Below are 12,413 nucleotides of genomic sequence, written 5' to 3' on the forward strand. Positions count from 1 at the left end.
GTGAAGATCAGCTAATATCGCTCCACTCGCGGCGGATCAGTGATGTTTCTCCCAGTCCACAGAATCCAAGTTTTGCGCCAGGAAGAAGTGCGCTCGGGCCGCTCTCCGCTGTCACACGGCCGCTCCGACACACTGTGTCACCGCCGCCCTCCCCTCGCCTGAGCTCCGTTCGAGTCGCTCCAGGGGATTCTGTCCGCCAGCCAATCAGTGTGCAGATAAACAGCGCGTGCAGGTACATTGGAAATACTCTATGTGGAATCCTATTGTGAGTGAGGCACCGCCCTCTTAAAGGGCCAGTAACAAAAGGGAGTTCGTCGACACTAAGCTCAACATGTGCGCACAAGGTACACGGACGAAGGTCTGCAGAAACTTGTTTGGTAAAAATAAACATATCTGTTGCTAGGTAAGGCGCATTCTTTGAATATAATAAATGTTGACGATTTCATTGCTATATTATGAAGAACTTATATACTATAAGATGTGAAGATGGATCCAAGATAGATAATAATGATGGGATATATATGGAATTTTTTTTAGGTGAGTGTATTCCTGTATGAAACAGTTAGGCTAGAACAGTAATTTATCAGAAACATATATATAAGAGGCTATATACAAATATAAAAACATATTTATCGTAACAAAGGTGTATGATTTTAAAACTTCAGAGTAAACAGAAAAAAGTAGGAAATACGACGTAAGTGAATTTTAACTATTAAATAATCGAATTAAAAATGATGTTACCCTTGACAAAGTTAAATTTATTAAATATCAATGAAATACACACACACATTTTCAGAACCGCTTGTCCCATACAGGGTCACAGGGAACCGGAGCCTAACCCGGCAACTCAGGGCGTAGGGCCAGAGGGGGAGGGGACACACCCAGGACGGGACGCCAGTCCGTCGCAAGGCACCCCAAGGGGGACTCGAACCCCAAACCCACTGGAGAGAAGGACTGTGGTCCAACCCACTGCGCCACCGCACCCCCCACTTCAATGAAATAACTGAAGTAAATTCAACTTTTTTAATATTAATAACAGTATATTACACTTATGAGATACATTCTCATATAGTCAAAGTAAATGCACAAAACAAGAAATATTTATTTTGCCAAACATGCATGCAAAGATGCATGCGTATTTAAGAAATTGTAAGTTTTACCTGCCTTTGGATTGTATTTTTTATTTTATTTAAATAGTGCTGTATTGCTTAAAAGCATTATGTGACTATACGGAATATGGTTTATTCGAGAAAACTTTTTATGAGTGATATTGTAATAAAATAATCCATACCTGATTGGAATACACGAATTCGACTTACAGTTAAATTAATCAGTATGTGAAAAAATGGTTAACTGTGTCTATCATTACTCAACCCATTTTTCAATACATCGCAGCTAATAAAAACACGTCCAATATAGATCCAGTGATAATGGTAATAATAATTCATTTGTCTTTGATTTTCAGCTTGGAAACTTGCGCAGTCAAACGCCATGAAACAATGTTCGTGCGAATTGAGCGCCACCTCGTGGACAGATCAGTCATTACGGGTTGCCTCTTGTCGCGTTCATTTTCAGTCGCTCCCCGCTTTACGAACCTAATTGGGGCGGAGAGTTGGTTTGTTACTCACACACCTCGTCACTGCAGTGTGAAGCGGGGCGGTTGAGGGGCTCATCATCAGTTCTATATGCAGTTACTCCTGTAGTGTGTGGCAGCAAAGCAGTGGTGTGGGACGGTTGTAACTGTACTTCAAGAGCCCACACACACACACACACTCAGACACACATACAAAGTCTATAGCCCCTTGTCCCGGGCGGGATGGCAGCGAGCCGGAGCCTAACCCGGCAGCACGGGGCACAGGAGTACACACCCTGGGGGCAACACCAGTCCACCGCAAAGTTCTCCAAGCGGGACTCAAACCCCAGGCCCGCCACACAGTGGGGCCCAGCCGGGCCCTCTGCACCGCGGGCTCCCTCTTCAGGAGCCACGCATCGGCATATATAGTTTGACATCTGTAAAATGCTCTTTCTCTTACTCTGAGTTGTGTGTGCCTTTGGAGAAACACATGTGCTAAATGAATAAAGATGTGCAAATGTAAGTTGGAGTGCCGCACCACACAGATTCCTTTATTATTGCAGCACATAATAAGCAGCCTCCAGTGGGGAAACGGTGGGCTTCCTTCGAACGGACCGCAAAGCATCGTCTCTCGCTTCCATTCTGCAGGTGGCACACGTTGAAGGGCACAGCTCCTGTCGGCTCGGTTCAGCTCGGCTCACCTGGCCATTCTAAGACTTCTGGCCGGAGAGTTCATAGCATAGTTACTAGGAAAGCCCAAAAAGAGCCATAGCAACAGCTGCACCACACTGGGTCTCACCAGTGGACCAATTTTCTGGAATTGAGTGCTGCATATTTCAAACGAATTGCCTTTTTTTTCATTCAATATTTTCATTTTTATACCACAGGTGTGTGGCAGGTTAAGCGCCCGCGAGTTGAATTCGGCAAATAAAAGTGTTCTGCCCCTTTAAGCGAGTCCGGTTCAGCCCCTCTCTCTCTCTCTCTCTCTCTCTCTCTCGTTCTCACTTAGTGGGCGGGAATCACTCCATACAGTTTGTATATATCGGTACAGTGTTTTATTAATAACGCTTCATAAAGATCTTTTTAGTTTTGTGTAACTTTTCAGATACTTACATTTACATTTATTAATTTAGCAGACGCTTTTCTCCAAAAGCGACGTACATCTCAGAGAAAATACAATTTGTGCATTACACTGAGAAAGAAAGAGACATAGTAACTTGCAGACAATGTGATTCTTAAGTAAACCTAATTTGTTTCTTTCCACTTCATGCACCGATGTTCATAGCACGAGTAGGTGCATAAAACTCAGGATAGACGAATCCTGATCACCTATTTACATTTTTTTAAGGTACACAAACATTTACATACAATACAGTACAGGAGTAGCGGCTGCGTTGTAAAGGCCTATCTGGGGATGATCATAAAGTTACGGTGCATGAACATTTACACCACACATGAGCTGGAGAGATCTTGGGCGAAGTGAATCCAGAAAAGGTAGGTTTTCAGATCCTTCTCGAATGTAGACAGAGTTTCAGCAGTTCTGAGTGGGAGGGGAAGGTCATTCCACCACAGTGGAGCCAGAACTGGGTCTGGCTGGGGTGTAGTGGTCCAAGTCCTGTAAATAGCTGGGAGCAGTTCTGTTGATGCATTCGTAGACAACAACCAGGGTTTTACATTTGATCCGGGCAGCTATAGGAAGCCAGTGCAGAGAAATGAGTAGAGGAGATACATGAGAATGCTTCGGTAAGTCAGACGCAACTCGGGCAGCAGCATTCTGTATCAGCTGCAGGGGTTTGATGGCAGCAGCAGGAAGGCCAGGCAGGAGAGAGTTGCAGTATCCAGACGGGAAGTCATCATGGCCTGGACAAGTAGTTGGGCAGAGTCAGTTGTGAGGTAGGGACGGATCCTGCCAATATGCAGGATGTATCTGCAGGTTGTGGCTTCGATGTGCCGAGAGAAAGACAGACTCGAGTCAATCGTTGCTCCCAGATTCTTGGCCGAGGAGGTAGGCAAAATGAGTGAGCTGTCCAGTTTGATTGATAGATCGTGACAGGAGGACAGGTCAGCTGGGAGGTGAAGAATCTCTGCTTTGGAGAGGTTGAGCTGGAGGTGGATCATTAACTTACACACATAGTCTGAACTGCTTGTCCCATACAGGGTTGCCAGGAGCCGGAGCCTAACCCGGCAACACAGGGCATAAGGCTGGAGGGGGAGGGGACGCACCCAGGACGGGACGCCAGTCCATCGCAAGGCACGCCGAGCGGGACCCGAACCCCAGACCAACTGGAGAGCAGGACCCGGTCCAACCCACTGCGCCACCGCACCCCCTTAACTTACAAGTAAAATAAATATTAACTTTTCATATGAAAAGTCCACCTATGGGTCTAGCGAAAACTTTGGGAAGATAAGATGTTTGCGAGACAAGATTCAAGTATCTGCGAAACAAATTGATTCCACGTCGGTATTGCGCAACGCACGGGGACCATTTGTGTGCTAAAATTAACAAAATCGTTACCTCAGTAAGATATTTTAACGCATAACTGGTCCTTTTGCTAACACACACAGCGCTTTTTTTCTTGTACACAATGAGAAGTCAGGTATTATTATAGATAATAATAATCTCATTGACTAGTCTTATTTGTGGGGTGCAGTAGCGCAGTGGGTTGGACCACAGTCCTGCTCTCTGGTGGGTCTGGGGTTCGAGTCCCACTTGGGGTGCCTTGCGACGGACTGGCGTCCCGTCCTCGGTGTGTCTCCTCCCCCTCCGGCCTTACGCCCTGTGTTACCGGGTAGGCTCCGGTTCCCCGCGACCCCATATGGGACAAGCGGTTCTGAAAATGTGTGTGTGTGTAGTCTTATTTGTGAAGAAGTGGAGAAGAGAGGAGAGGAGAGAGAAGCTTCCCCGCCCCCTTCGCCGCGCCGCACATGATCTGGCTGAACTCGAAGCGCACTTGGTTGGAGTCGCTCTCTGATTTCTTGCCAGGAGCTGCACTCAGATGGAGACGCATGATGTGATGAAGGTCCAGCGATGGTGATTCATGTCTGTGGAGCAGCTCAGAAGTTTGTCGGGAGAAGAAGAACTGCTGTGCCGGCAGCGCAAAACGCTAAAATGGCCGAAAAAAAGCAGAAGTTCGGAAGAAGGGTTCGGAAACATGGGACACAAATACGACTGAATCATGGACAACACTGCTGAAGAGAAGTTCGTCCGAAAGCGCCGCTGACTGAGGAAATAGACATAAATAAAGCACGCAGAGGTCTCTCCGTCACACACACACGCATATATATCCCCCCCCTCCGTTTGCGTAACTCCTCCGAGGAGGTGTGCGGGAACGAGAGCGCTCCGACACCACGATGCGGGACCTCGGCGGGCGCGCGGCCGCGGTGCGGCGCCGCGCGATCCTCCTCCTGGTGCTCGTGCTGGAGCTCGCGGCAGGACCCGCGCGCGCACACCCGCAGTGCCTGGACTTCAAGCCCCCCTTCAAGCCGGCGCAGGAGGGGCTCGTCTTCTGCGCGATGTACAAGGAGCTGGGCTGCTGCGACTCGGCCAGGGACCAGGAGCTCATGGCCACCTTCTACAGGATCATGGACCACTTCTCGTACCACGCCTATGTCAGCTGTGCGGGCTACGTGCAAGAGCTGCTGTGCCAGGTAAAACGTGGTAACATGATGATGATGATGATGTATTTGCGCAAGTTTACATGATTCGTTGAGCTGACGCTTTTCCCCAAGCACCAAGGCTTAGTAAGTTATTTACCCATCACGCAGCTGCTGGGTAATTTTACTGGAGCAACTGAGGGTAAGTACCTTGCCAAGCCTGGGTAGTACAGCTGTAGGTGGGATTTTGAGCCTGCAACTTTTGGGTCAAAAGGCAACAGATCTGACTACTGAGATGCTTAAAAAGGGAAATAAATTATGCCCGTTAAACCACTAGAATGCCCATGAGGTTACTCTAAAATCAGATTTTTTTTTTTTTTTTTTTTTTTAGTTCAACATGTATTAATCAATCTCAGTGTATTTAAACGAATTTAACACTAGAGAAGATCTCAGAATATGTGTATATGGTTGACTAAAGTACTGTGATGGCACCCTTAGGTCCCTCTCCAGGTGTATAAAAGGGAAAGAAATTTTATTTGAAAATGGTTATTGATCTATGTGTCACATGTGCCATACACTGTGTTGCAATGTTTTTTCTTCATTTGTGCAATGACTGGATATATTCTTAAAATATACTTTAAAATGTGTTCTTTCTTCGTGTGTGATGTCCCACATTCCTGGGGTTCTGCAGGAATGTTCTCCGTACGCGGCCCACCTGTTCGATGCCGAGGATCCCAGCACACCTGTGCGGGCCGTGCCAGGACTGTGCCCGGACTATTGCTCCCGATTCTGGTCGACGTGCCGCTCCGTCGTCACCCTCCTTTCCAACGACACGGTCCTGGCAGACCTGGAGCAGGACCAGCAACGCTTCTGCGAGTACCTGGAGCTGGATGATGCAGACTACTGCTACCCCCACTTGCTGAGCAACGAGCAGTTGACCAAGGACCTAGGGAGGGTGACGGCCGACGCCGAGGGCTGTCTACAGCTGTGTGTAGAGGAGGTGGCCAATGGGCTGCGGAACCCTGTAGCTATGGTGCACGCCAATGATGGTACTCACAGGTCCTTTGTGGCAGAGCAGGTTGGCGTGGTCTGGGTTTACCTGCCTGATCGCTCAAGGCTGGAGGAGCCTTTTTTGAACATCAGCAAGGCGGTTCTGACCTCGCCCTGGGAGGGGGATGAGAGAGGTTTCCTGGGTCTGGCCTTTCATCCTCACTATAAATACAATGGAAAATTGTACGTCTATTACTCGGTGGAGGTGGGTTTCGACGAGAGAATCAGAATCAGCGAATTCCGTGTTTCCTCCAGCGACGTGAATGTTGTAGACCACAGCTCAGAAAGGTATGTGTACATCATTGTCCAGTCATAACCTGCTTAAACGCATCTTCAGGAGATATGTATGTGGCGATACTTGAAGGAGGAGGGAAGATATGAAGAGCTTTTGAAGGCTGTGACTGTGATGTCAGTGATGCTCCCTTACTGCTGCTGCGCCGCTGTATGTTGTACAGTGGGCCATCTCCTTACAAACTTTCCAGTAACAGACTTTTCACCACGGGAAACCTTTTTTTTGGAGGATTTAGTATTTATTTTTCATAAATTGAAATATCATAGAATTCAAATCATGTCCCGAAGCTTCACCCAATTCGCCAACAGACGGCGATCGCAAAGAGTAAATGCTGCCTTAAGTTTGCCAGCACCCTGCTCTACTTCTGACCAGGGTACTTTACTGTGCTTTTTTTTATTTACAATGAGTCATAAACACTCAGGATGCTCAGGGGTATGCACAAGGCTGTATGCCAGCCTGGACTCTGCAAGCTACTCATTGGGAGAAACCGACTTCACTTCTCTATTTCTGTGTGGAATGCAAAGCTGTCACATTGCCGACATTCACATTACATTTATTCATTTAGCAGGTGTACAATTAAAGAAATCTGAATATTAAGTTGGAGTAACAACTTTCAGTAAACAAAACTGCACTTCATCAGGAGAGATATACAGATACAGACATGCAGTTCTCAGTGCTGTCAGTTAATCCAAAACATTATTTTTGCCAGTGCACATTACAGGAGTATCTTGATATGGAATTAGAATAGAAAAGAACAGAATAGAACAGAACTGATGACAAACCCCTGGCTCCACATCACATTATTGCCATATCACATAACAAGGATTTTGAATAATGAACCAACTCTCAGACCCACTTTACTGGTCTTCCTTTCAGTCCTTTGTTTCAGTTCTTCCTTCCAATATTTTTACATGTTATAGTATAATACTTCTCAATTTTTTCAGGGTTATTTTGGAAGTTGATGAACCAGCATCCAATCATAACGGAGGCCAGCTTCTGTTTGCTGATGATGGCTACTTGTACATCTTCACTGGGGATGGTGGCATGGCTGGAGATCCTTTTGGGAAATTTGGGAACTCGCAAAACAAGTAGGAGTCAAAGATGATGGAATCAACATCATGAACCCTCTGCTTGGATACTGTATTATCCATGAAATTTCACAAACATGCATTTGAATATGACTTTTGCATCCGTATTTGTGACATACATTCATGTGATTTTCAGACACAGCTTTTCTCCACGTTTTGCTTCTAAAGGTCAGCGCTGTTGGGTAAGGTCCTTCGCATTGATGTGGATGACAATGACAGGGGTCCACTATACAAGATCCCCCCAGATAATCCCTTCCTGCAAGACCCGGCAGCACGGCCCGAGGTGTTTGCCTACGGGGTCCGGAACATGTGGCGGTGCTCTGTGGACCGGGGCGATCCTGTCACAAAAGAGGGGAAAGGCAGGATCTTCTGCGGAGACGTGGGACAGAACAAGTATGAAGAAGTAGATGTCATTGAGCGGGGGAAGAACTATGGCTGGCGAGCCAAAGAGGGCTTTGCATGCTATGACAAGAAGCTGTGTGCAAACAGCTCATTAGGTGGGTGTCCTTAATTGGACAGTGTGGCCAGGTATTACCCACCACACATAAGACTCCCTGTAGAGTCTAAGGAACAAGAAGATGCGCTATATTTACAGTGTTCTCTTTTTCAGATGATGTTCTACCCATATTTGCCTACCCTCACAAACTGGGTAAATCTGTTACGGGGGGATATGTGTACCGTGGCTGTGAATACCCCAATCTAAATGGAATGTATATATTTGGAGACTTTATGAGTGGGTAAGGCCTCTTTCTATCTCTTTATTTCTGCTTGGGAGTGTTCAGTTGTCACAGATTTACTGGTAAAGGCCAAAACTCTTTCCTTGCACAGACGTATGATGGCCTTGAAGGAGGACAAGAAGTCCGGTCAATGGGACTACCACGAGATCTGCATGGGTCTTGGACTGACCTGCGCCTTCCCCGGCGTCATTAACAACTACTACCAGTATATCATCTCTTTTGCTGAGGATGAGTCAGGTTGGACACGGCCCTGACTAGGTGGCATGATAATGGATTGATTACAAATTCATATCAGATTTTTTGGCTCATACAGTGGTCTTCTGTTGAAAAAAGTGACTTTTTTTTCTACACGTCTGTCCTTGCTAATGAAGAATAACAGGGACTGCATTATGTTTAGCTTAACCATTGGTACTTCTGACTTCAGATAAATTGTCTTTTAAACTCACTATGCCTGTCAACCCTTGTTATACCAAAGCAAAATTCTGTCTTATACAGAATTCGAGCTTTACCTCTCTGTTCTATGTGCTGATGATAACAGGAGAGTTGTACTTCATGTCCACTGGAATTGCAAGTGCCACAGCAGCTTCAGGTGTTGTGTACAAACTTGTTGATCCCTCACGGTAAGAGATGGCTTCTCCGCTATGCTCTATAAAAGTCCAGTCTCCCTTTCACACAGCAGTGGATCTGATTTATTTGCAGAAATATTATCTGTTCCTTTCTTGTAAAACCATTGATTTAAAAAAAAAAAAAAAAAAAAAAAAAAAAAAAAAAAATTTCAGAAATTCAGAAACATTTCAGCAAAACTGTTCCTACCAGAATGTTACTTTTGAATTTTGAGGGTTTTAAAAAGAACCTATTCGATAAAGAGGCAAAACAATACAAGGTAAAATGTAGCTGCTAAGTTTAGTTAATATCCGCAAATTCAGTTTTTTCTATTTCAAAGCATGACATTGGGAAACAAGTTTGAAATAATTTTGTTTTAACAGATAAAAAGCTTAAGTACATTTTTTCAATATGTAGGTATGCACAATATGAATGTGATGTCAGATTAAACTTTATAATCTTACTTGAAGTTCTAAGTAGGACTATTGTTTATCTTTTTTTTCATTTTTGGCTTTGCAGACGTGCACCACCAGGAAAATGTCATTATGACCCATTGCCCGTCAGACTGAAGAGCAAACTGATTAAATTCAAGCCGAAAGAATGTAAGTGGCCTTATTGTAACATACATCTCTTCTTCCAAACCACTAGGCCCAGAGGTGTCCAACATGCCATCCCAACGCGCTGCATGTGAACCCCCTGCTTCACATTATACAAGTATGGCTCACAAGAGCATATGTAAAATTATTAATGTATACTATGCCCGTTGTGAATACTATAAATTATGACTCACATTATAGTTAAAGTTAGAGGCACCCAAATGTAAACACAAAACATCCAAGTTAAAACAATACAGTGGTTTTTTTTAATTTAGACATTTAAGATTCTAAATTGAGTTATAGTGTCACTTATTATGATTTTTTTATATGCGTAGCCCTCAAAACACTTCAGAATAATAGTTTTGGTCCATGGCCAAAAAAGGCTGGGCACCCCCATGCATTAACCTATGGTAACTACATGAATTTTGCTATAGTTTTTATTTTATTGATAGAAGATGAATTTAGATGCTATTTCCCATACAGTTTTAAGTTCTAACAAAAAAACTTTATTTCACAGCACTGATTGGTGTAGAAATTCCAACAAAGCGCTCCAGGCTAGCGGGTGAAGAAGGACCTTCACCGACACCCACACAGGCCATTACAGTGGACTGGCTCCAGGAGCTGATGAATCTGTTTGGGGAACAAGAGGGTGCTTTGGGGAAGACGACCCCTATCCCGAAAACAACCCCCACAGTTGCCGCTACAACTACCACTAAAGCCCCCAGATCGGCCAAGCCTCGGAAAGGTCGGCGGAGGAAAAGAAAAAACGGGGCATTGCGACTCGCCGGCGACACCGAGGGGAGGGGCGATCGTGGCAGGGTAGAGGTCTTCATCAGCGGGGAATGGGGTACAGTTTGTGACGATCTGTGGGACACCAAAAATGCAGCAGTGGTATGCAGGCAGCTGGGCTTCCGTTACGCACTCAAGGCCTTAAAGCAGGCCTGGTTTGGAGAGGGCAGGCAGCTGAGGATCCTTCTGGATGACGTCCAGTGCAAGGGAACTGAGGAACGGCTGATAGACTGCAAACATGCTGGCGTGGGCAAGCACAACTGCGGGCACCACGAGGACGCAGGCGTCGTGTGTGGGAACACAGACTCCACGCAGCACTAAAGACTGTAGTTAGCCCTGACAAAGCCTAACAGTTGACTTTGGCACATAGGTCTACCTCTTTCACTCACTCACTCACTACCATTAACTGCTGGTCTAAGTCAGGTTTGGTGATCCAGAGTCTTTTCCAGAAACAAATGGTGCTGGGCTAGTCAGGGTAAACCCTGGATGGGATACCAGTCCATCGCAGATACTTTCACTGAGGACTTAAAATGACCTTAAAGTGAAGTTTCAGTGAAATCTGCCAGTTAAAGTAACTTTGGCCATTAACTTCTCTTTTATGTTATTTTGGATGCTTGAAGTCCAGTCATATGTGCAAGTTGCATTTCATAATGTCTGTGTTGTCTGTATACCACTGTAGTCAGTATACTTCTTTCTGAGCGAATGTAATACATTTAATACAATTTTTTTTTTTTAAAAAAAATACCTAAAGGAATGGTTAAGCAAAATGTTTGGGTATTGGTTTGCTGCAGCTCATTTTCTGGTTTTAATACCGAGCAATGTTCGGATGTTAATTCACAGACAAATATTAGCGCTTGTGCTCCTAATAGCAAGGAGACACCATGTTTCGCACGGAAGTAAGTAGGTCACCGAGTATAAATGGGTCTTTTTTTTAATTTGGATAAAGCACCTCTTGCACATGTCTTGTATGCTGATGAGGATGAGCATTCATTTAACAGAGACCTTGCAAACTTTTGGTTGGGGAAGTGTTCCATCAGGGGTTTCTGTAACTTGTGTTCTGGAAATTTCCCAACAATGTACATATTGAAGTGAAATGTCCAGTTTCTCTCCAGTTACTTTTTTCTCAGACATATTTTTTTTCAGCTATTAATAATAATAACGTGGGTTAATCCATTTAGTTTACACTAATAAAATGGATTGAACAATTCGTACATTTGCCTAAAACAAAAACCTGCATGTTAAACTTGGAGTCTAGGGCTCAGTGGGGCAGCCGTTCATTAAATGGGATTCTGTTCCACTATTCTCACTTATCCCCATTACAGTATAACATCTACTTAAGGTGTGCACTATTTCATTACAACTTATAATGTGAACTATATGCCATTTTGTACGATTATGCCGCGCGGACGTGACTGTGTGCACGTGCGTTTCGCGCGCGCTGCGCTGGCCGTCTGGCGCTGAGCGCGAGATCCATCATTTCCGAGTTACAGGGAACTTCTCCTAAACGTTGGATTTTCTTATTGCGAAGTGTGTTGCTGAAAATGAGAGAGGATGGTCATGTGTAAAACGTATTAAATACATCACTGAAATACATCGCCTGTTTCGACACGATGCGGCTATGGAATGCGTTTAACAAGTAGAACGCGTGACCGCACACCTCACTTGTGTAGTCATTTCTGTGGGCGTGTTTCGTCTCCTCATTACCAATATTGAACCTCCCCGCTCTAGAAGGATTAAACGAACATTTTCACTACAACATAAAGTGTATAACTATTAACACCTTTATGTTGTGGGTTAACATTTTTTCATTATCTTTAAGAGACTTTAAACAGAAGCGTAATGTAACAGAGGCTCCATAGCTCAGTGGTTAGAGCACTGGTCTTGTAAACCAGGGGTCGCGAGTTCGATCCTCGCTGGGGCCTTAATCGCCTTCTTTCTTTTTTTCCATGTATGTAATTTTCCTTAACGTGCAACACTATGTATCGAAAGTTGTTCGTATCGCTTAAAATTAACATATTAATAATTGGTTTCTAAAAGTGCAGAATCTGCTGTCTACGTTGTGAGTCTGAGGCCCGAGCAGGAAGTAGGAAG

The 12,413-nt window shown here is 44.8% G+C and overlaps 1 protein-coding gene and 1 non-coding gene across 2 annotated transcripts; both read left to right on the forward strand.

Moving 5' to 3' along the window:
• Window positions 1-4,843: 4,843 nt before the first annotated feature.
• On the forward strand, window positions 4,844-11,440 carry hhipl1 (HHIP-like 1). The gene is made up of 9 exons (XM_029258560.1): window positions 4,844-5,221; window positions 5,859-6,505; window positions 7,454-7,597; window positions 7,766-8,094; window positions 8,208-8,334; window positions 8,426-8,571; window positions 8,873-8,954; window positions 9,457-9,539; window positions 10,051-11,440. Exons 1-9 carry the CDS (start codon window positions 4,925-4,927, stop codon window positions 10,641-10,643), a joined length of 2,448 nt encoding a protein of 815 aa, XP_029114393.1. The 5' UTR covers window positions 4,844-4,924; the 3' UTR covers window positions 10,644-11,440.
• A 731-nt stretch (window positions 11,441-12,171) lies between these two features.
• trnat-ugu (transfer RNA threonine (anticodon UGU)) lies at window positions 12,172-12,244 on the forward strand. Its single transcript has one exon. It is a non-coding gene; the product is annotated as a tRNA-Thr (tRNA).
• The last annotated feature ends 169 nt before the right edge of the window (window positions 12,245-12,413 follow it).

The sequence above is a fragment of the Scleropages formosus genome, chromosome 15 (assembly GCF_900964775.1).
Source record: "Scleropages formosus chromosome 15, fSclFor1.1, whole genome shotgun sequence".
Classification (NCBI taxonomy): Eukaryota; Metazoa; Chordata; class Actinopteri; order Osteoglossiformes; family Osteoglossidae; genus Scleropages; species Scleropages formosus.

Excerpts from the sequence above, each read along its gene's own strand:
- hhipl1 (XM_029258560.1), top strand. The coding sequence starts at position 4,925 with ATGCGGGACCTCGGCGGGCGCGCGGCCGCGGTGCGGCGCCGCGCGATC. Across the intron at positions 6,506-7,453 it reads GTAGACCACAGCTCAGAAAG|GGTTATTTTGGAAGTTGATG; the intron begins GTATGTGTACAT and ends CAATTTTTTCAG. Across the intron at positions 7,598-7,765 it reads TTTGGGAACTCGCAAAACAA|GTCAGCGCTGTTGGGTAAGG; the intron begins GTAGGAGTCAAA and ends TTGCTTCTAAAG.